At 32.2% G+C, this 25,689-nt stretch overlaps 2 protein-coding genes across 51 annotated transcripts in view; one reads left to right on the top strand and one right to left on the bottom strand.

Moving 5' to 3' along the window:
- Positions 1-25,689, top strand: part of LOC127738865 (histone H3.v1-like) — a 136,868-nt gene that overhangs the window by 92,340 nt on the left and 18,839 nt on the right. The window lies entirely within an intron of this gene.
- Positions 1-25,689, bottom strand: part of LOC127738858 (zonadhesin-like) — a 90,062-nt gene that overhangs the window by 63,563 nt on the left and 810 nt on the right. For 47 of the 50 annotated variants that reach the window (XM_052250264.1, XM_052250265.1, XM_052250283.1 and 44 more), the window contains exons 2-15: positions 22,245-22,526; positions 21,084-21,200; positions 20,341-20,457; positions 18,977-19,093; positions 18,335-18,451; positions 17,534-17,650; positions 16,895-17,011; positions 16,252-16,368; positions 15,448-15,564; positions 14,152-14,268; positions 13,830-13,946; positions 12,644-12,780; positions 11,798-11,930; positions 10,918-11,034 (exon numbers count right to left, since the gene is read on the bottom strand). In XM_052250264.1, coding sequence (XP_052106224.1) covers positions 10,918-11,034; positions 11,798-11,930; positions 12,644-12,780; positions 13,830-13,946; positions 14,152-14,268; positions 15,448-15,564; positions 16,252-16,368; positions 16,895-17,011; positions 17,534-17,650; positions 18,335-18,451; positions 18,977-19,093; positions 20,341-20,457; positions 21,084-21,200; positions 22,245-22,526 — 1,839 coding nt within the window. The remainder of the gene's footprint in view (positions 1-10,917; positions 11,035-11,797; positions 11,931-12,643; positions 12,781-13,829; positions 13,947-14,151; positions 14,269-15,447; positions 15,565-16,251; positions 16,369-16,894; positions 17,012-17,533; positions 17,651-18,334; positions 18,452-18,976; positions 19,094-20,340; positions 20,458-21,083; positions 21,201-22,244; positions 22,527-25,689) is intronic. The other 3 variants (XM_052250301.1, XM_052250302.1, XM_052250300.1) reach the window with 3 other exon arrangements.

Raw genomic sequence — 25,689 nt, 5'->3', positions numbered from 1 at the left:
CATTTTTAATCTGTCGCTTATTATGCATATTTTTCAGCTCTTAATTACCAGCCCACCCCACTAAATGAATGAATATCAAATGGTTTTTCTTCTTATTTAACACAAGTTTAATTGGTTGATTGTTTGTTGCTAATTATTAACGCCCAGTGACAAATATGTCATGCATGTTCAGGACTCGGTTCAAAACACGAGTTTAAAAGTCAGGTAAAAAAATAAAAACAACGAAGAAATGTATGATTGCTAATGAGGCAACTATCCACCGGAGTTCAAATATGAAGTGGATGTAAGCAATTATAGACAACCGTAATTAAGGCCTTCAACAATGACAAAACCCGATACTGTCAAAAGGCCCGACGTGAAAAGTGTGCGAAACAATTCAAACGAGAAAACTTACGGCCTAATTATACATAACAAAATAATTTACAAAATATCAAATATGAGTCGAGACATGAACCAACGACAACAACTAAACTACAGGCTCCTGACTTGGGATAGACACACACAGAATATGGTAGGGTTGATATAAAAGCGAAGATTGCCAACCCTCCAGAAGAGACCAAATGACACAGCAATTAACAGCTATAGGTCACCGTACGGCATTCAACAATAAGCAAAGCCCATACCGCATAGTCAGCTATAAAAGGCCCCGAAATCACAAATGTAAAACAATTCAAACGAGAAAACTAACGGTCTAATCAATGTACAAAAAAAAATGAACGAAAAACAAATATGTAACACAGCAAAAAACGACAACCACTGAATTACATTTGACTTTGACTTTGGACAGAGCATACATACAGAATGTGGCGGGGTTAAACATGTTAGCGGGATCCGGCCCAACCAGCCCCCTAACCTGGGACAGTGGTGTAACAGTACAATAACATGTTTGTGAGCGCTTATCCCTACCCGAGGCTGGGACAGTGGTGTAAAAGAACAATATTAGAACAACCTGCACAAATCAATTGCAATTAGATTAACTCAAAAGATCGGTACGAGACACACAAAAAAAAACTTACATTAAGACAATAGACACAAAGCACCGAAATAAGGGTATTTGCAATTACTGGAAGTTTGCTCAAAGCTAATTACAACTATAGTACTGAAATAAATCTTGTTCTCCAAGACTGAAGTATCAATCAGTACACAACCAACGGATTTATTAAAAAAAAAGAAGAAAAAACAGTCTGAGAAATGTCTGGTATACATTGTATATATTATATACTTGCATATAGATCCATATACAATGAAAATTTTTGAAAAGTGGTGGTCCGAAGGTTTTGACCATCGAAATTATGCAATAGAAATTATAGTTAGGACCAGAAGATTTTCTTCAAGGACCACCAGAGAAAAATGATTTTGAGAACTTTCCGATATCTTTGCTTTATACAAAAATAATCCAGTTTGGTTACTTTAAAAAAATTGAATAGACAAGATGTCCTTTTTGATCATATTCGAGACAAACATTGACGAATTTGTGTGCAGTTTAAGATTATTCTTAAAAATCAAATAGTGGGGGTTTACGCCTGATTTGTTTAGCAAAATTGAGTTAGAGGAAAGAACAAAGAAACATGTCACGAACAGAGCACACTTTTACAGTCATGTCTACCGGACGTATCTTAATTTTCTATAAAATCATCGTAAACTTCATTTAATATGTCATCCAACATAACAAAAATCTGCTATATTCGACGGCAAATTGAATTTTTGTTTTATTGATCTTCCGTAGAATATCTCCAGGTTATCTCCAGATTCATTTTTTTTTTTGGACTCTTCACCAGAAGACATTCTGGAGATGTGCAGAATAGACCAATAAAACACGCCCCAGGTGTCTACACGAAATGTCAAGGTCTAAACGTCATGAGTTTATATAAAATTCGTGAATACAATAAACAAAAACAATTATATGAAAGAATCTAAATAATATAAATACTCATTATTTTACACGTATTCGAGGGATCAAAATAATCAGTTCTACAAATTGCTGTTAAATGAAATATTTAAGCCAATTTTACAAATATTTATACCTGCCTCTGTAATATGTCATATTGACGGACCACATTATTTTTTTTTATCGTTAGAGACACTGTTGCAAAGCTCATTTTCCGTTCACTTTAAAAACCTACAAAAATTGCCTAAACTTTTAATCTTAGACTAGACAGCGTGAAAGATCAATACACTTTGGTAAGTGTACAAACGGCGTTTTGACAAACCGGTAAATAATCATGTTTTCGCCCGGGGATATGAATTTGACATTAAACGTCCTTCAGTAACTTTACAATACCCAGCCGTGTCATTTCCGTATATTGTAGATGGAACGTGTGACAAATATACACCAGCAATACCAATACAGGTGAATTTTACCTTTTTAAATGATTCCAAAGAAAAAAATCAATCTTTCATTTGCGCCAAAAAAATAAAACTACATTGGCGCCATTTCACAGGTAACATATAACGGAAAAGTTTTAAATATTCATTTTTACATCGTGAATAAGATGATTTTTTAAGTATTCCCCATGGATAACTTATTTTAAAAAGTTCATAATTATTGTTTATTATAAAATTGCGAGTCAGTTAGGTTTAAAATTATATATTGTTCGCATGTTTGAGGTGTCAAGATGGATGGATGAGTAAAAATCCGTTAGTTTTCTCAGAGTTTGATTATTTCATATTTTTCATGTTGGGACCGTTTTTAGTCAACTTAACGGAATGGTTTTTAGAAGGCCGTACGGTTGTCTCTGGTGGCTTTCGTCCACCTCATTTGAACTTTACGGATAGTTGTTTCATAAGCAATTCTTAATATACCACATCTCCTTGTGTTTACATAGAGGAAATTAGTCTGTAATTTTTATGACCACACATATAGGTTATCCAGTATAAATCTGAATAGTACATCTGAGACGTTGCCTACAAGTCTAGTGTCGGAACAAACTTTTGGTTTTACTCCAGTATATATACAAATGTATAGTCCTTTGTTTCTAGTTTTTATGAACTCGTTCAATTATAACATAACTGTGTTTTAAAGTTATTATTCAAAGTCTCTTTTAAATAAAACAACTTTTTATACTATTCAAAATTGAGAATGGAAATGGGGAATGCATGTGTCAAAGTGACATCAACCCGACCACAGAGCAGAAAACAGCCGAAGGCCACCAATGGGTCTTCAACACAGCGAGAAAATCCCGCACCCGGAGGCGTGCTTCAGCTGGCCCCTTAACAGACACCAAGTGATGGATACAATTGTGGCTTCTATTGTTTAATTAATTTTTTAGAGCAAAAGATTAATTGATTGTTGGTTGCTTAACGTCCAGTGGCAAACATTTCATGCATATTCAGGACGACAAAACTTTTCAGAAAAAGATTATGAAGTACTAGGTAAAACAAATGTTAAAATTTTCTCATCATTGACCTTTCAATACAATTTTGTTTATGATATGATCTTTCGTTGTCTTTCTATGGTTATGAAGTCATAAAGTATGTTCTATATATTCTAAGTTAGCATATCTGTACAGTTTGTCATTTTGACTTTTTTTTATTTTGCCATGGCGTTGTCAGTTTGTCTTTGAATAATAAGTTTGAATATCACTTTGGAAATTTAATTCCGCCTTTTTACAAAAATCATGAGATTCAAATTTGATAAGATGAAAGATTATATTTTAGACTAATACGTATGCACATCTGTACAATTTAATGAGATTCTTGATCGGGGGTAGACAATTCCTCTATCTAAACCAAGAAAACCAATATGTCTGCTATATAATTCACCTACTTCTATTATATAAAATTGAAAACTGTCCTAACAGAACAAGTATCGATTTGCATATTTGTAAAATTTAATGTCAGTGGTACACACAGTGGCGGATGGGGAGGGGGGCGGATTTTGGACCCCCTTTTGTTAATAAGGACATACGGTTTGATCCCCTCCCTTTATCCTTGGTTGGGAACCCCCATTTAAAAAGACTGGATCCGCCACGTGCACTGTACACAGATTTAGTCCGCATTGTTTTCCGGGCAGAATAGACCACCACTGTTACTAATTTTTATAGTTGTAAATATTTACGCTAAATTTTGTTAATAAAGATAGGAACAGTTACAATTGTGTGGTCATAGATTTCGTAAATTTGTTTTCTGAATCAATATAGCAAGTGGCATGACATCATAATGGTGAATCGGGGAAATCACAGAAAGCTTATGGAAATGTTAGATTTTTTTTGATATATGACAATAGCGCAAAAAGTATCAAATATGTTTTAATAGAGAAAAAAAATGACTGTAGCTGTAATAACTATATTTTTATTTGTTTTTAATTGTGTCGCTCTTTGATGACCATTTATGAAACCTGCATTTTCGTCTTTCATTCTTACGTACGTCTAGAAATTTACAGAACTCAAATTATATATCTGAATAAAAGGAGTTGTCGGTTTTATTTACGTCAATAATATAGCAAACAAACCAAAAACAAAAACAAAAACCAAAAGACATCCAGAGAGCAAAGTGGATTTTTCGGCTTGCAGTACAAACTAAGTATAAGTATAAAGAACAGTTATATTATAACTATACCACGTCAAAAGTTCTCTCGTTCATTTCATTCCATAGTAGAGTGAAATGACTAACTTTTATTTGACCTTTAAAGAGGCAGAATTAGTTGACACAAATGTTATGCCTTTTTGCATGGCTGATTGTATATATTTATGTTGAACATGTTAAATTCAAGGCGATCTTGTAGCGAACGCACAACCCTATACTGTGTTTGGTTTTTCTACGATATCTAGTTAAGAAAAAACTTTATTATCGGAGGGGTGAAACGAGGGAGAAAATAATATGTATTAGATACACATTAAGGGCGTTAGCCCGAATGAGTGCGTATTACTTACACCAAGATAAATTGAATATTGTCAATGCAGAATGACAAATTCAATAATTTAGGACAGGGACTTTCAATACTAACGGATTCCCTGTTAAGGAGGAGATCTTTTAACAATTTGACAATATGCTATTGAAATGCATGATAAATGCAGGGTATCAAATTTATTTATCGACATCTTTGTGTAAAAAATGATACAATTTTGCTAGATAAATAGAAAACAATAACACATTTCCTTGCATAATCTTATCTAAAATTATTGAAAATTATCATAATTCATGGGTATTGTTTTAACATGATACACCAAAGCCGAATTTTGTATGTTTGCATTACACACTTGCACTGTTTGGATTAACGTATCAATTAGAAGGTAGGTTAGAAAATCACAAAAAAAGAATTAAAGGACAAAACGCCATTATATGGTTTTCCGGATAATGTTTTTTTTTGGCAAATATTAAAAAAAAAATCTTAAACTTTTACATATACATAACATTTTAGGTAAACACCTAGAGGTACATATATACCAGCATACATTTTTGATAGGAAAAAAATGCTATCAAAGATACTTCAGAAATGCCTAGCTCCATGCCTAAGAAATATACATCTTTTTTATTGTTCACATTTATTTAACCTCTATTCAACAATGGGAAGGAACATTTGCCTCAGCTGTGAAATGAATTGATTTAAAACGACTTTTAACATATTTACTTCTGTCTTGTCAATATCTTAGCATAGAATATGATCAGAATATGGTCTGTATATAAAACAAGTATACCGCTGTAATAAAAGCACTAGACAATTTATACATGTAAATATATGCTACTTCCAACAGAATTTTGTTTTGTTTTTAGTTTTTAATTATTTTTTTGTCATTATCGTTTATTTTTTAACCACTAAATTTGCGGTTTTGTGATATGTTCGTGCAGTTTTAACAATGTCGTCAATAGTGTTCAGAAAGAAGCTATTATAAAATGTGTCAGAACCTTAAATTACACATACATGAACGGAGCTATGATACCATGACAGGTGTACATATGATGTAATTGTGAAATAGCCATTGTAATTGCCAAGTTTTTGATAGTTTAAGGATCATTTTTGATTAGTGGCACGTGCCATCGAATTCAATCTGTATTGACAGAAAATATTAAATAACGAATACATTTATTACTATTATAGGAAGAAAAAGACGAAGAAGAATTATTTGCTATAGTGCAACTTGAATAAACAAATAAATACATAATTATTTTATATTAAATAAAATTGTTATTAAAATGAAAGAAAGGATTAACGCATTTACAAGGATATATACTCGATGCTGAACTTAAATTAGGTTGTATTGTTTTAACGAAAACTTCTATGAGGATCTGGAGGGGGTCCTTTATTTCTGTATTCTTTAATTTTTTATGCCGATTTTCTCTATTCTTTAAACTTTTTGTCTATTATTATCAATTCTTTATATTCAAGCACCTTATTATTCTCTATTCTTTATTTTTTTTTATCCATTTTCTCTATTCTTTATATTTATTGCCACTCATTCTCTATTCTGTAACCTCCTCCCCGCCCCCTCCCATCAACATCTTCTTCTTTCCGATGGTATGTTATTTATAGTTTTATTGTCTCGTCACGGTCTAAGTGCAGTTTTCAGAATATTAACTGCACTCGGAGACATGGTTCCCTGATGCGGCCTTGGTGACTACGCATCACTACGAAATAAAAGCTAAAAAAAAAAAAAGAAGACGGTTGTCCAAATATAAAAAGAATAACACGCACGGGGAATGATTACTAAATGCCACGAAGTAATTATTAAGTTTTAGAGGAAAGTATCGAAAGATAACGAAATTAACGATATAAATTATCTGACATAAAACATATTTGTATTTACGTTGATCGTTCCCGATGAAGTTAAATCCAGAAACGTGCTTCAGACGCATGAAATTTATAAGGTGTTTTCACTCTTTTGATAATGTTATGTTTAAAATTTGCAATTACTTCTTTTCAAAGAATAAGTAGATAAATACATAAATTAACATCAGAAAATAAAAAATCAAATCAAATCATAAACAGTTATAGGCGAATAAGTTATTTCCTCAACAAAACAAAATCACTAATCTCTTAAAAAAAGACCAACAGAAATAAAAAGTCAACCAATTATTTTATGTTTAATTATTAAAAATATACGTTTTTCATTCTAGCATTTGTATTGTAATTTTTTTATAATTAAAATGTATCATCCACATGAAGAGGCGTAACTCCTAATATCATTCTGACCCACTAAACGGATCTTAACCCGATCTGAAAATTTTGAACATTACTTTTTATGTTTGGTCTGAATTCGTCTAAACCCGTCTTAACATATCTTGTTTAACAGCTAGAGCCTTCTGTCTTGTTTATCTTGACACGAATGAACGGACTGAACACGACATATCTGAACAGCGTCTGAAAGTCTTAAAAAGTCTTAACGTTTTTCCCTTGCGGTAAATTCAGTTGATTCAGACTTGATCAGACCAAAATGACCGTTTCAGACTGAAATCTTGCTACTAGTGCTAGCAGTGAGTGATCGCATTATAAAAGGCAAAATCTGACTATTTTTGAAAAGATTGACAATGATAATGTACTAGTATATTGAAATGTTTTTTTACAACTTTCAATAAATATTTTACACAATACAATTCTTTGAACATACATATAAACAAAGACACAACATGCATAATAAAAATAATAGGTTGCTATTTTAGCAATATAAGATACAAACCTTTCATCTTTTGTGAGGAGGCGAGTGGCAACAAAACAGTTCATGCAAATTAAAAACGAATACAAAATCATCAAACCAGTCTGGAAGTTTGTTAAATGTAAATCAAATCTTTGTTTCGAAAGGCAAGTTGAATTGACCTTGGAGTTCACTATTTTTGTTATTTTACTTTTTAGTAATAAAATAGAAACGACATTGATTAAAAAAGAACGAATCTTGTTCCTACTTTATTTAAAAGTTTGTTTTTTATGAAAATGTTTAAAATGTCAAAAACCATTGCATTCTTCCCTCCCCTAAAAGAAGATGATTGGTTCCGAACTAAAAGTAGAACAATGAACTCATTAGTAATTGTGAATGGGCAACACTAATATCAACATGTAAAGGTATTGATCAAATTTGTCGATCTTTGAATAAAATTATGTTAAAAGGTTATCAATTTCAAACTGTAATAAGATCTCAGAAGATTGTTTTTATTGGTATTGATATTGATTTTGTGAATGTTGTCATAAATTAGAATATAACTGTATATGCTATATATGTATTTCAATACAGTAATGAACGAACATCTACGTTCCTCTATACTGTCGATACTTATATTTTGGCATTGAACAAGGTAACTATTTTCTCAGACTTTTTATGACTTCTTTACACTAAATTAATTGGATGTGTATTGACTGATACTTAAGTCTTGGAAATATGATTTATTTATAAGTTGTAGTTTGCTTAAGTACATAATAAAATACTTACGTTTGACTTTTTTGCAAGATTTAACTCCGTTGCCTTGGTATTTGGCTTTACAGACGCATTTTCCTTTAATACACTTCGCTTTCTTATGACATTTGTTCATGCACTTGGATGTCTTGGCTACAATATTATATAATTGTTCAAATAATGAGCAACTTTATTTGCTGATATTATCAGAGGATGTAGACACATTTATGTTATTTGGGATAAACCTCTTTATTGGTCTTGAAAAACGTGCGAACATAAACTATGTCGATAGGCTGCTTCAAACAAAATCTCAATTTAGCTCATAGTTAAAAAAAAAAGTTATTGGGAAAAAATATGTGATTAAAACTCTTATTCGTCTAACCCTTAGTCATCTCTTTTTAAAAATTACCAAACTCAAATGTAGAGACAATTAAGAAAATCAATGATGCTATTTTGTATTTTTGTGGAACTCAGCTATACAAAGATTGAAAAAAAAGTGTATTTGATGAATTTAATCAGTGGTGGTGTAAAATTGTTAAATTTTAGTTCATTTGTAACAACAATTACATTTACATGGGTAAGCAACATTTTCTGCTCTAATCGAAAATGGATAAATATCTTATTTACAATGCAGACTTAATATTATGTTTTAAGCATTATACGGTGTATTTATTTTATATTTGATATCAAAATGTCGTTATTACTGGCCATTGAATTTCAAAATTTCGAATCTTTATTAAAACGACTGATGAAGTTGTATTGGATAGTTATCCTTGAATAAGCTTAGAAATAAAATAAACTGGGAATATCTCATTCGCGTCTCTCAACGTGGCAATTGAATAAAGATAGTCATATCGTTATATAGTAATAGCTATATAGGTTGTGTAGAGGAAGGGGAAATACATACAAACAACCTGTTACCTGTATAAATAGATATCCTCCATGTACCACCACATATTTGTTGTTTATTCCCAGAGCATGGCGTTTTACAATCACTTTCCTTTCTTTTTCTGTCTTTTCGTAAAACATTCCCACAAAAACATTCGTATCCATACTATAAAAGTATTATTAGTTGTATTATAAGTATCACCTTTTTAGTAACATAGGCCAATCAAATATAAGGTAGAGCAAACAATTTTTAAAATATTAAAAAAACCGAACTCCAAGGAAAATTCCAAATGGAAAGTCCCGTATCAAATGGCAAAATCAAAAGCTCAAAAACATCAACCTAATGGAGAACAACTGTCATATTCCTGACTTGCTACAAGCATTTCCTTATGTAAAAAATGGTGGATTAAACCTGGTTTTATATCTAGCTAAACCTCTCAGTTGCATGACAGTCGAATAGAATTCCATTATATTTACAACATTATTTGTCTATGGCAGAGTAATAAAGTATATACGTCCTTTTTTCTCCTAATGATTTGAAAACGATCAATTAAAAGTCGAAGGCATGTACATTACGACTCCTAAAACGTTTTGTTTCGGATCTTATTAAAACGAAACGCTCATCAGGCTTAAGATTGAATATAACCTCTGGGATAAATTTTTGAAAATTAATCATATTTATCAAAAACAAGGGTTGTCTTAAATTAACACAAAAGTGGGATATACACTAACGAGTCGAAAAACCTTATATAATAAAGCGAAAAAAGACAATGTTTCTGTGTAAGGTTATATGAAGTACATTTTAAAAACTACTTAAGAATCAGCCTTATTTTTTATACTCATGAACACAAGCCTCTAACTTTCATTGACTTACCTCAACACCTGCAAACTTGAATCCTTTTTGACCACAAAACTGTTGGCATTTTTGAACTGTCATACCTTTGTCTTTCAGTACTTCCTTGGGTAATATTCTAGTGCTGTCATCCTGATAACAACCAATATATGCTGATTCTTTAATAAAATGGAAAAAAACCTATAGATTGAATATTTTCAAGATAATATGTACTAAATTTCCATTTTCTTTAATGTGTAATCTCTAAAAGATATTATGACAAAACCATCGTTTTATGTTTCAACAATCGTTTATCAATTTTATACAAGTTTTCTTGACCGTCCGCGTACTAATTCAAATTTCAAAGGAGAAAGTATCATGACGGCAATTTTTGGTCCCTTGAATTTGAAAATCAAAAAGTATGAAAAAATTTGATAAATAACGTTCTTCATATATTCATAAGACATATCTTATGGACAACAGTATTTCTTATTCATTTCGGAACCTTTTATAGCTTACTTTATAGTACGGGTTTTACACATTGTTTGCGCAAGGCCGTACGGGGACACATAGCTGCTTACATCTACCTTAATTGGTCTATTGTGGATATTTGTCTCGTTGATATTAATACCCCATCTTCTTATTTGGATATTTATGTAGATCTATTAACTTGTTTGATGTTTTTAATGTTCAATTCCTTGCTAATGTGATACATATAACGTTTACCGGAGTTGTGGAGCATTTCTATAGTTGAAGTATATTAAATAACAGTCTTTACACTAAATTACTTCGATGTTTATTCAGTGATACTCAAGTGTTGGAAATATTATTTATTTATAAGTTGTAGCTTGCTTAAGTACATAATATAATACTTACGTTTGACTTTTTTACAAGATTTAACTCCGTTGCCTTGGTATTTGGCTTTACAGACGCATTTTCCTTTTATACACTTCGCTTTCTTATGACATTTGTTCATGCACTTGGATGTCTTGGCTACAATAATATATAATTGTTCAAATAATGAGCAACTTTATTTGCTGATATTATCAGAGGATGCAGATACATTTAGGCTATTTGGGATAAACCTCTTTATTGGTCTTGAAAAACGTGCGAACATAAACTATGTAGATAGGCTGCTTCACACAAAATCTCAATTAGCTCATAGTAAAAAAAAAAGTTATTGGGAAAAAATATGTGATTAAAACTCTTATTCGTCTAACCCTTAGTAATCTTTTTAAAAACTACCAAACTCAAATGTAGAGACAATTAAGAAAATCAATGATGCTATTTTGTATTTTGTGGAACTCAGCTATACAAAGATTGAAAAAAAAGTGTGTTTGATGAATTTAATCGATGGTGGTGTAAAATTGTTAAATTTTAGTTCATTTGTAACAGCAATTACATTTACATGGGTAAGCAACATTTTCTGCTCTAATCGAAAATGGATAAATATCTTATTTACAATGCATACTTAATATTATGTTTTAAGCATTATACGATGTATTTATTTTATATTTGATATCAAAATGTCGTTATTACTGGCCATTTCATTTCAAAATTTCGAATCTTTTTTAAAACGACTGATGAAGTTGTATTGGATAGTTATCCTTGAATTAGCTTAGAAATAAAATAAACTGGGACTATCTCATTCGCGTTTCTCAACGTGGCAATTGAATAAAGATAGTCATATCGTTATATAGTAATAGCTTTATAGGTTGTGTAGATGAAGGGGAAATACATACAAACAACCTGTTACCTGTATAAATAGATATCCTCCATGTACCACCACATATCTGTTGTTTATTCCCTGAGCATGGGGTTTTACAGTCACGCTCCTTTCTTTTTCTGTCTTTTCGTAAAACATTCCCACAAAAACATTCGTATCCATACTATAAAAGTATTATTTATTAGTTGTATTATAAGTATCACCTTTTTAGTAACATAGGCCAATCAAATATAAGGTAGAGCAAACAATTTTTAAAATATCAAAAAAACCGAACTCCAAGGAAAATTCCAAATGGAAAGTCCCGTATCAAATGGCAAAATCAAAAGCTCAAAAACATCAACCGAATGGAAAACAACTGTCATATTCCTGACTTGCTACAAGCATTTCCTTATGTAAAAAATGGTGGATTAAACCTGATTTTATAGCTAGCTAAACCTCTCAGTTGCATGACAGTCGAATAGAATTCCATTATATTGACAACATTATTTGTCTATGGCAGAGTAATAAAGTATATACGTCCTTTTTTCTCCTAATGATTTGAAAACGATCAATTAAAAGTCGAAGGCATGTACATTACGACTCCTAAAACGTTTTGTTTCGGATCTTATTAAAACGAAACGCTCATCAGGCTTAAGATTGAATATACCCTCTGGGACATAATTTTTGAAAATTAATCATATTTATCAAAAACAAGGGTTGTCTTGAATTAAAACAAAAGTGGGATATATACTAACGAGTCGAAAAACCTTATATAATAAAGCGAAAAAAGACAGTGTTTCTGTGTAAGGTTATATGAAGTACATTTTAAAAACTACTTAAGAATCAGCCTTATTTTATATACTCATGAACACAAGCCTCTAACTTTCATTGACTTACCTCAACACCTGCAAACTTGAATCCTTTTTGACCACAAAACTGTTGGCATTTTTGAACTGTCATACCTTTGTCTTTCAGTACTTCCTTGGGTAATATTCTAGTGCTGTCATCCTGATAACAACCAATATATGCTGATTCTTTAATAAAATGAAAAAAAACCTATAGATTGAATATTTTCAAGATATTATATACTAAATGTCCTTTTTCTTTTATGTGTAATCATTTAAAGATATTAAAACAAAACCATGGTCTTTTGGTTCAACAATCGTTTATCAATTTCAAACAAGTTTCATTACCGTCCGCGTACCAATTAAAAGTTTAAAGGAGAAGGTATCATAAGGGCGATGTTTTGCCCTTTGAATTTGAAAATCAAAACGAATGAAATTATCTAATAAATAACGTTCTTCAAATATTCATAAGACATATCTTATAGACAACAGTTTTTTTTTTCTAAATCATTTCGAAGCATTTTATAGCTTACTATGCTAATGTAATACATATAACGTTTACCGGAGTTTTTGAGCATTTCTATAGTTGAAGTATATTGAGTAACAGTTAAAAGAAAAACATATAATGATTCTGATTTGTCCTGTTGTTTCTAGTCTAATATAAGCCTAGTTGCTAAAAGAACCATTTTTGCTAAACTGTGGTCTTGAATTTCACCTCATCAAAAATATGAAAAAGGTCACAATTTTGTTTTATATCGATCTTTTTCAGCAGCCTTAAGTAGAACTGGTATACACTGTAGGCTCTAAAAATACTTTGGAGATACTTTCAACACAGGTGCATTTATAGAGCATAAAAGATCTTACTCTGTCGTCTTGGTAATTGCCTTTACAGACGCATTTTCTATTTATGCATTACCCTCTTTTATAAAAATTATTCATGCACTTTGATGTCTCGCCTAATATAATATAAATTTACAAATTAAGAGGAAATGTAATTGTTGTTATTTCTAATTTGACACTGAGAATCGTTTTTGTTTTATTCTGAATATGAAGTTTAAAAATCTGCTGGGTAATGAAGTAATATATTTGTCGCTATTTCATAGTTGACAATGGTAAATATTTTATTTGACATCGAAGTTCAAAAAATCTGCATGACATCTTATTTTGCCAAAACCTTCAGTCAGCCATTAGGGATAAGAAAAACATTACCTAAATAAATATAATACAATAGTACATACCTTTGCCTTTTGTACAAGATCTAACTCCGTCGCCTTGGTATTTTGCTTTACAAACGCATTTTCCCTTTATACATCTGGCTTTCTTATGACATTTTCTCGTGCACTTGGGTGTCTTGTCTGCAAAAATTGACAATTGTTCGAATTGTAAGGTAAAATGGTTGTAATTTCATTTCTGAGCCTGATTAATATCTAAAGAAAAATTTACAATAAATATGAACGATCTGTTCGACATCGACTTTTGTCAATGAATAAGTAATTCCTTGTGGAAAAGGGAATAAAATAACTTGTTAAGTGTGAACTTGAATAATCTTAAATTGTATACCTTTGTTTTTTGTACAAGATCGTACTCCATCGCCTTGGTATTTTGCTTTACAGACACATTTTCCCTTTATACATCTGGCTTTCTTATGACATTTCATCATGCACTTGGGTGTGTTGTCTGAAAAACGGACAATGGTTCGAATCGTAAGGTATAATGGTTTTAATTTCATTTCCGAGAATGGTTAATATCTAATTTATTTTTACCATACATGTTAACTATCTGCTCGACATCTACTTTTGTCGATGACTAAGTCAGTCTTAATGGAAAAGGGAATAAAAAAAAAAACATTTTTAGTATGAACTTGAACAAAAGAAAACTACATACCTTTGTCTTTTGTACAAGATCTTACTCCATCGCCTTGGTATTTAACTTTACAGACGCATTTTCTATTTTTCAATTAGGTCTTTTGTTAGATGTATTTCTATTTGTATCCATCTGACGAATTAAGCCTTTTTCAACTGATTTTTATAGTTTGTTCTTATGTTGTATTGTTACACCACTGTCCCAGGTTAGAGGAGGGTTGGGCGCCCACTAACATGTTTAACCCCGTCACATTCTGTATGTGCCTGTCCCAAGTCAGGAGACTGTAATTCAGTGGTTGTCGTTTGTTGCTGTGTTATATATTTGATTTTTTTTCTTTATTTTGTACATAAATTATGCCGTTAGTTTTCTCGTTTGAATTGTTTTACATTTGTCATTTCGAGGCCTTTTATAGTTGACTATGCGGTATGGACTTTGCTCATTGTTAACGGCCGTACGGTGACCTATAGTTGTTAATTTCTGTGTCATTTGGTCTCTTGTGAAGAGTTGTCTAATTAGTAATCATACCACATCTTCTTTTTTTATATTAAATGAAAATTATTCATGCACTTTGATGTCATAAATTTAAATGATCTGCTCTACTTTTGTCGATGTCTTTACTCAGTCACAATGGAAAAGGGGAAAACAACATGTTAACAAAACTTGAATATTATAAAAGAACATACCTTGTGATATATTTAAGATCTGACTTCGTCGCCTTAGTATCCTGCTTCAGACCAAATTTTCTATTTATGCACCTAGTTCTTTTATGACATGTATTCATGCACTTTCATGTCTTGATACAATTTTACAAATTACAAATTACGTTCTGTAATTGTTGTAAATTACGTTGACACTAGAAAACATTTTTATGACTTTGAAATTTTGACATCGGCTCGAAAACTGATTTGCTGTTACAATTGTACCTTACATTCATAATAAATAAGTTCATAAAAACTTGTTAACAATAAAAATATATACTATAAAAGTGCATACCTTTGTTGTTCGTACAAGATCTAATTCCGTCGCCTCGGTATCCTGATTTACAGATGCATTTTCCCTTTTTACACTTGGCATATTTATGACATTTTCTCAAGCATTTGGGTGTCTTGCCTACAAAGAAGACAATTGTTTCAATTGTGAGTAAGGTACTTTAATTCATATTATTTCAACTGACATTTGTGAATATTAAGTTTTATTTGACCATGACATTACAGATCTACTTCGCATATACTTATATCGATGACTTTAATCAGTCATAATGGATAAGTGATTAAAAACATGGTAAACTTTGATGTTTGTACAAGATCTAGCTCCGTCGCCTCGGTGTCCTGCTAAACAGACGCATTCTCTACTTTTACACTCAGATCTTTTATGACTTTGATGTCTTCCCAAACATTACATAATTTTACAAATTACGAGGTACTATAATTGTTGTAATTTCTTTGTTGACACTTAGAAACGTTTTTGTTTTATTATGACACTGAAGTTTAATAATCGGCTCGATAACTGCGTATGCTGCTAATTAGTCATTAATGACGGCCAGTTTATGTTTGAGAAGGAAGCCAGATAACGCGAGAAAATCACTGCCTTCGGCAGAAAAACTCGAAATCATTTTTCAAATATGATTGGAAACCTCGACACCTTCTGGGATTTGAGCTCGAAACATGAGCGTTGAAACCTATTGTCCCTGGAGATAAACATCTAAGGCCACCAGCCGACGGAGGCCCTATGATGGTTTTGGGTAACAGTTACTGAAATCGTAATAATGATCTACTTATATAGTACAATAGTACATACCTTTGTCTTTTGTACAAGATCTAACTCCGTCGCCGTGGTATTTGGCTTTACAGACGCATTTCCGATTTATACACTTGGCTTTCTTATGACATTTTTTCATGCACTTGGGGGTCTTGACTGCAAAATGGACAATTTAACGAATTATAAGTTATAATTCTTGTAATTTCATTTCTGAGAATGATTAATATCTAATTTATTTTTACCATATATTTCAACGATCTTCTCGAATTCTAGTTTTGTTGATGACTTAGTAAGTTCTAAGGGAAAAGGGAATACAACATGGTATGCATGAACTTGAAATATATAACAAGTACATACCGTTGCCTTTTATACAAGATCTTACTTCGTCTCCTTTATAACATGCTTCACACACGCATTTTCTATTTATACACTTAGCTCTTTTATGACATTTATTTTTATGCACTTTGATGTCTTGCTTAAATTTAATATTTTTTTACAAATTACAAGGTCATATTGTTGTTGTAATTTCTTTGAAGACACTTAGAAACGGTTTTGTTTTATTATGACTCTGAAGTTTAAGAAGCGGCTAGACAACTTCTTCTTCTTGCACTAGTCAGTCATAATAATTAAGTTAATAAAAAAACATGATACACATATTAGTGTATAGTTAAAATGTGCATACCTTTGATGTTTGAACAAGATCTAATTCCATCGCCTTTGTAACCTGATTTACAGACGCATTTTCCTCTTATACACTTGGCTTTTCTATGACATCTTCTCAAGCATTTGGGTGTCTTTACTACAAACAAGACAATTGTTTTAATTATGAGGTACTGTAATTGTTATTATTTCATATCCGACATTTGTGAACATTAAGTTTTATTTGACCATAATTTTTAAAGATCTATTCGACAACTGCTTTTGCTGTTGACAATAGTCAGTCGTAATAAAAGAGTTGATAACAAGACAATAAGTATTATAATGATTTATACTATAAATGTGCATACCTTTGATGTTTGTGCAACAACTTTTCCATCGCCTTTGTATCCTGCTTCAGACCAAATTTTCTATTTATGCACCTACCTCTTATATGACATGTATTCATGCACTTTCATGTCTTGTCTTACATGATACAATTTTACAAATTACGTTCTGTAATTGTTGTAAATTATTCGTTGACACTAGAAAACATTTTTATGACTCTGAAATTTTGACATCGGCACGAAAACTGATTTTGCTGTTACAATTGTACCTTATATTTATAATAAATAAGTTCATAAAACTTGTTAACAATAAAAATATATACTATAAAAGTGCATACCTTTGTTGTTTGTACAAGATCTAATTCCATCGCCTCGGTATCCTGATTTACAGATGCATTTTCCCTTTTTACACTTGGCATATTTATGACATTTTCTCAAGCATTTGGGTTTCTTGCCTACAAAGAAGACAATTGTTTCAATTGTGAGTAAGGTACATTAGTATTTATTATTTCAACTGACAATTGTGGATATTAAGTTTTATTTGACCATGACTTTACAGATCTACTTCACATATACTTATATCGATGACTTTAATCAGTCATAATGGATAAGTGATTAAAAACATGTTAAATTTGATGTTTGTACAAGATCTAGCCCCGTCGCCTCGGTGTCCTGCTAAACAGACGCATTCTCTACTTTTACACTCAGATCTTTTATGACTCTGATGTCTTCCCAAACATTATACAATTTTACAAATTACGAGGTACTATAATTGTTGTAATTTCTTTGTTGACACTTAGAAACGTTTTTGTTTTATTATGACACTGATGTTTAATAATCGGTTCAATAACTGCGATTCTGCTGACTAGTCATTCATGACGGCCAGTTTATGTTTGAGAAGGAAGCCAGATAACGTGAGAAAATCACTGCCTTCGTCAGAGAACTCGAAATCCTTTTTCAAATATGATTGGAAACCTCTACACCTTCTGGGATTTGAGCTCGAAACATAAGAGTTGAAAACTATTGTCCCTGGAGATAAACATCTAAGGCCACCAGCCGACAGAGGCCCTATGATGGTTTTGGGTAACAGTTACTGAAATCGTAATAATGATCTACTTATATAGTACAATAGTACATACCTTTGTCTTTTGTACAAGATCTAACTCCGTCGCCGTGGTATTTGGCTTTACAGACGCATTTCCGATTTATACACTTGGCTTTCTTATGACATTTTTTCATGCACTTGGGGGTCTGGGCTGCAAAATGGACAATTTAACGAATTATAAGTTATAATTCTTGTAATTTCATTTCTGAGAATGATTAATATCTAATTTATTTTTACCATATATTTCAACGATCTTCTCGAATTCTAGTTTTGTTGATGACTAAGTAAGTTCTAAGGGAAAAGGGAATACAACATGGTATGCATGAACTTGAAATATATAACAAGTACATACCGTTGCCTTTTATACAAGATCTTACTTCGTCTCCTTTATAACATGCTTCACACACGCATTTTCTATTTATACACTTAGCTCTTTTATGACATTTATTTTTATGCACTTTGATGTCTTGCTTAAATTTAATATTTTTTACAAATTACAAGGTCATATTGTTGTTGTAATTTCTTTGAAGACACTTAGAAACGGTTTTGTTTTATTATGACTCTGAAGTTTAAGAAGCGGCTAGACAACTTCTTCTTCTTGCACTAGTCAGTCATAATAATTAAGTTAATAAATAAACATGATACACATATTAGTGTATAGTTAAAATGTGCATACCTTTGATGTTTGAACAAGATCTAATTCCATCGCCTTTGTAACCTGATTTACAGACGCATTTTCCTCTTATACACTTGGCTTTTCTATGACATCTTCTCAAGCATTTGGGTGTCTTTACTACAAACAAGACAATTGTTTCAGTTTTAAGGTACTGTAATTGTTACTATTTCATATCCGACATTTGTGAACATTAAGTTTTATTTGACCATAACTTTTAAAGATCTATTCGACAACTGCTTTTGCTGTTGACTATAGTCAGTCATAATGAAAGAGTTAATAAAAAGACAATAAGTATAATGATTTATACTATAAATGTGCATACCTTTGATGTTTGTGCAATATCTTATTCCATCGCCTTTGTATCCTGATTTACAGACGCATTTTCCTCTTATATAATTGGCTTCTCTATGACATTTTCTCAAGCATTTGGGTGTCTTAACAACAAACAAGACAATACTGTTGTCAGGTCATTAAAGATTGCATATTTTGGCTTTAATATTGATTCACTTATAGGGTCTTTGCATCGGAATTAAACACATTTATTCTAAAACCAGTTGTTGGCATGCCACGGGTTATGTTCTCCTCATATATTTTATGACGGTATAATACTAAACCCCTAATAGGAGAGATTGTGCCTGATATTCATATGATGAAGACATAATCTTTCAATCAGTTTAATTGAGGTCTGGAGCTGGCATGTCAGTAACTGCTAGTAGTATGTTGTTATTTATGTATTATTGTCATTTTGTTTATTTTCTTTTGTTTCCTATTCTGAAATCGGACTCGGACTTCTCTTATACTGAGTTTTACTGTGCATACTGTTGTGCGGTTTTTTTTTCTTCATTGGCTAGAGGTATAGGTGGAGGGTTGAGATCTCAAAAAACATGTTTAACCCCGCCGCATTTTTGCGCCTGTCCCAAGTCAGGAGCCTCTGGCCTTTGTTAGTCTTGTATCATTTTTAATTTTAGTTTCCTGTGTATAATTTGGAGTTGAGTATGACGTCCATTATAACTGAACTAGTATATATATTTGTTTAGGGGCCAGCTGAAGGACGCCTCCGGGTGCGGGAGTTTCTCGTTGCATTGAAGACCCATTGGTGGCCTTCGGCTGTTGTCTGCTCTATGGTCGGGTTGTTGTCTCTTTGACACATTCCCCATTTCCATACTCAATTTTAATTGTTTCAATTATGAGGTACAGTAATTGTTATTATTTCATTACTGACGTTTGTGTGACTAAATATTTTTTTACCATGAATTTTAAAGATCTACTCGACAACTGCTTTTGCTGTTGACTATAGTCAGTCATAATGAAAGAGTTAATAAAAAGATAATACGTATAATGATTTAATCTATAAATGTGCATACCTTTGATGTTTGTACAAGATCTAATTCCATCGCCTTTGTATCCTGATTTACAGACGCATTTTCCTCTTATACAATTGGCTTGTCTGTGACATTTTCTCATGCACTTGGGTGTCTTGTCTGCAAAACGGACAATTATTCGAATCATAAGGTATAATTGTTGTGAATTAATTTCTGACATTGATGAATATCTAATTTATTTTTACCATAAATTTTAATGATCTGCTCGACATCTACTTTTGTCGATGACTTAGTCTGTCCAAACGGAAAAGGGAATAAAAAAACATGTTAAGCAAGAACATACATTAGACTTACTTCGTCGCCTCGGTATCCTGCTTCACAGACGCATGAACATTTAATGCACTTAGCTCTTTGTGGCATTTATTCGTTACAAATTTACAAATTACGGTGTACTATACTCGTTGTAATTTCTTTCTTGACACTCGTTCTTGTTTTATTCTGACTCTGATGTTTAAAAATCGGCTCGACAACTGATTTTGACTGCTGACTTTAGTTTAGTCGTGCTGATTTAAAGAGAGACAAAAGATATCTAAGGGGTGATCAAATTCATAAGTCGAAATAAAACTGAAAAAAAAACAAAAACGACGAAAAGGCAAACAACAGTACACATACATGTAACACAACAAAGAAAACAAAAGACTGAGCAACACGAAACCTACAAAAAACGATAAATAAGTTAATAAAAAATCAAATCATAATAACATATACACTATAAATATGCATACCTTTCTTGTTTTTACAAGATCTAACTCCGTCGCCTTGGTATTTGGCTTTACAGACGCATTTTCCATTTATACACTTGGCTTTTTTATGACATTTTTTCCTGCACTTTCGTGTAGTGCCTGCAAAATGGACAAAGACTAATTGTTTTATTCCATATTCCAAAAGAGATAAAGAAGTATTTAATGACAATTATTTACCAAAAGCAAGTGTATATCAAACAGTTTACTAAAATTATACCTGTAAAAGCAAGTGACGTTAAGGGTGGAGAATAATACTTTTTTTCGAACAAAACTGACAATCAACACAGGCGCTACGTGCATGCGTGAATTATTCTGTTGTTTGTCACTCGTTGAATAATTTTCTAGATTTCATGATTTTATGATTAGTTATTCAGTAAGTTTTTATGAACATATTTTGACTGTGTTTATAGTTTCCAAACACTCTCATAGACAATTGATAGGGTGGTGGTAAATCAAAACAGTATAAGACTTTATTTTCGGTTAACAACTAGTGTTTTACATTCAGACTGAACTATTGTCCTCAGTCTTCGGTTTTTTGGCATCAATTCCGGATTGGTTCAAATAAAACATCTGATGACCGAGAATCCCGTCTATTTATAACTGTTTAGCAAACCGTCAACATCTGTTGTTTGACCTTCAGTTTGAACTGCTGCCTTAAGACTTAGGCTTTATGTATTAGTTCTGTCTTCGGGACAAGCACAACAGCTGTTGACCACAAACCCAGTCAAAAACTGTTATTAAAACTTCCAATTTCCGGGCAGACGTGGCTGCTTATTTAAACACTTCTCGGGCCAAACAGACACTATCATCAGAATAAGTTTTACTACCAGATGACAAAAGCCCAGTCATGACCATATGTCTATACTCCGGTCTAGTCATTCAGATAACTATTTTCCGTTCTGAATGTATTCGACTTACATCTAAATGCAAACAGCAATCCACTAAAATTGCTACGATTAAAAATAAGAAATCTACAGTAGACTTAAAGTTTTTTTTATCTAATTGCATACATATGTAATATCATAATTGGGTTGTAAGTGTCACCTTATATGCTTACTATTTTTATTTCATTGTTCATGAGTGATTTGTACTTTTAGTTTTGTAAAACATAGTCATGACATCAATGTGTAATCACAAACATACCTTGGCAGGAATAGGAAACAGTGACGTATTTGTATGTCCCGGGACAAGGATCACCATACAGCCCGTTATTTGCAGCAACAGCGCATGATTTTCGCCCATTACAATTCTTCCTTGTGATGCCCAGAGGTTTTTTCGTAGAACAACGAGTTGTTTTTATCTTTGGATGTTTGCATGTTCTTTTATTAGATCTACCATACGTTGCCTGCTGTATCCTGATTATTTGGTTTGGTGGACATGACAATGTAGTTTTGGAATTTTCGCAAATTACCTCTTTTTTGCTCGCTGGAAATAAAAATATACACATAGATGATGTAACTATTACAATACGTTTAACGATGCATAAGCTGACAAATGTACGCACGCCGGATTTATTCAAATCTGATAAACTATATACTAAAACGTAATGCAGAACTACAGAAGTTCCACAAAACCAATACACATATCTAGAATCTAAGAAGTATCAAACTTTCGTTATATTCCTGACAAGACGCCATCCAATAAACTATCGACACGACCAACGAAATATTTCGATGGTCATGTGACCCCGTTATCTATACTACTAAAATAAGGATGTCCAATTTGTTAGCCGGCATGACGTAAAAACGACGAATGAAAGAATTCAACTTTATATATAACTAATATAGGACAATGGTGTCGATTACAGATTACACCATTACAGGCCCTTTCGTTTTCCACATAATCAATATTACCAATAATTAACAAGTTCCGGGTCGAATCCGATACCGATACCAACAGTATATGTCACCTGTCACCTGTTACCTAATCTGTATGTTCCACCTCTGTCAGGCGCACCACCAAACGGTGTATTTGGGATTTGCTATATGCACGGGTCATAACCACACCTGAACTTCGTCATTATACAGGGATTGACACTACTAAATTCAATCATTGTCACATGTAGCTTCCAGTTGTAGTAAAAAAACCAGGACGGGTTCAAACAAAAAGATTTTGAAAGCAGAGAAAACTGTGCACCCTATAATCAGCATGACTTTATCAGATGACAATACGAATACTAACAATCCAAGCTAGAAATAAGGCGTACGCTCTTTCCAATTTGTTAACCTGGCATGACGTTAACACGACGAATCAACGAATTTAACTTTATATATAACTAGTATAGGACAATGGTGTTGATTAGAATTACACCGTTCTAGGCCCTTTTTTTCCACATAATTTATATTACCAATAGTTAACAAGGTCCGGGTCGACGGGTTCAAATAAAAAGATTTTGAAAGCAGATAAATATGTGCACCTTATAATCAGCATGACTTTATCAGAAGAATAATTAAAATCCAGGCTAAAAATAAGGCGTAGGAACTTTAATTCAGCCACGGACCCGCGATGTCGCAGGTGTGTTCTACTTATTATAAATAAAAACAGACTGGTGTATCTAAATATAACATGATAAATATTTATATAAGTTATATCCTAACGATCCTACTGCCTGTCGATACTTTAATTTTGGCATTGCACAAGTCATGTCTTCTTTGACTGTCCATAGCGTTAAAACACAAAATCCTTGGGATGTGTTTTAATTGATTTTAGTCTCTGATGCATGATTGTTTTATTGTTAATTGTTTTTGGCTTTTAACTAGCTTTCAGTAACTGCGAGTACTCTTTAATCGTACTTTCGTGTTAAGTTGACCTGTTGACACAATTTGTAATACGTTTCTGTAATTTAATGATTACTTATTTTTTGCTATATCTCGTCTCACTATTTTGTACCACCTTTGATAAGTACTTAGTATGACGATAAATTTTCACTTCCGTACTCGTACTACAAAATTATTATATTTAAATTTACCTGTGTACGTTGTTTTATTTAACGCCATTTTGTCCCAGATTAGAGTTGGCTTATTGTCACTCTTACTACATCTTTTTTTATTAATACCTGTAACGTCTATGTTATATAGTCACCTACGTTTTAATATTGTATTTATATTGTGTCATAGATCAAACTTATTCGTTCAGTGTATGTTTATTTGTTTTTGTTTTAATGTCTTTTTGATCGAATTAAGCCATTTCAATTGATATTTTATAGTGTGTCTTTTATGTTGTAATGTTACACTACTGTCTCAGGTTAGGATGAAGGTTGGCGCCTGTTAAAACGTTTAAACCCACTGATTTTTTATGCACCTGTCCTAAGTCAGGAGCCTGTTGTTCAGTGGTTGTCGTTTGTTGGTGTGGTTCATATGTGTTTCTCGTTTCTCGTTTTTTATATAGATTAGACCGTTGGTTTTCCTGTTTGAATTGTTTTACACTTGTCATTTTGGGGCCCTTTATAGCTTGCTGTTCCGTGTGAGCCAATGCTCAGTGTTGAAGGCCGTACTTTGACCTAAAATTGTTAACTTTTTATACATTGTGACTTGGATGGAGAGTTGTCTCATTGGCACTCATACCACATCTTCTTATTTATATGGTAAACATAAAGTAGAAATAGATATGGAACCACTTTTAACTGTATACGGTCTTTTTTCATTATTTTGTTTTTCATGAACAAAAACACATGAATTAAATGAAAAGTATTGTACTCTAAACTTGTATATGACTGATCTATTTGCGGATAGAATCAATCAACGAGATCGGTCTTCCTGTTTCTAGTTTTACTTTTTTTTACGTTTGGTTTAATCATGGTACATGCTCATTACACGGATAACCCATCTCCAACAAAGGTTAGATCAAAGGTCGCATGAGTACGGATTAAAATGAAGTTGAATTATTAGCTTGTAAGCCAATAATACATTAATGCTGTACTGTGGATTCATTATTATTCGTGGAATACCAATTTCCGTGGATTTCGTGGGTACTGGTAAACCACGAATTCAAATGTCCAACTATTTACAAATTTTCCATTGGTTTGTATGCAGACTTTGGCAAAACCACGAAATTAAATATCCACGAAAATGCAAGATTTCCTTAATCCACGAAAATTGATACCCACGAAAATAAATGAATCCACAGTATTTGAGTTTATTTTGCCAAAATTGAACCAAACTGACAGCTAATAATAAATGTTTAAAACAAAAACATATCAGATTACGGAGAGCACAACTGTTGATGAAATGTTTTCCATTTGTTTCCGATATTATAATGACTCTGCTTTCAAACGAGTCATCACTGAGGTTATCACCAGTTGTGAAGGTAGCACTTCTGTGCTGGTATGAAACATCATTTTTGTAAATTTGCTGTTCATACAATGTAGAAATCATACGAATTACTAAGGGTTTTTTTAACCCCTATGTACAAATTGTCTTTTGCAATATTAGCACAATTTTTTGTTTCATTAAAAAAGATTGGTCAACGTAGATACAAATAGCTTGTTTTAAGGATAGACATATCATTCTTTGTAAAATAACAACACTGAATCGATAAAAAAAATTCGATAATTTAATTATCTCGATTGGATAAATCCGATTACCCACTG

Source organism: Mytilus californianus, unplaced genomic scaffold, assembly GCF_021869535.1.
Source record: "Mytilus californianus isolate M0D057914Y unplaced genomic scaffold, xbMytCali1.0.p SCAF_4, whole genome shotgun sequence".
Lineage (NCBI taxonomy): Eukaryota > Metazoa > Mollusca > Bivalvia > Mytilida > Mytilidae > Mytilus > Mytilus californianus.
Note: the sequence above shows the minus strand (reverse complement) of the source record. Positions and strands in the feature narration are given on the sequence as shown.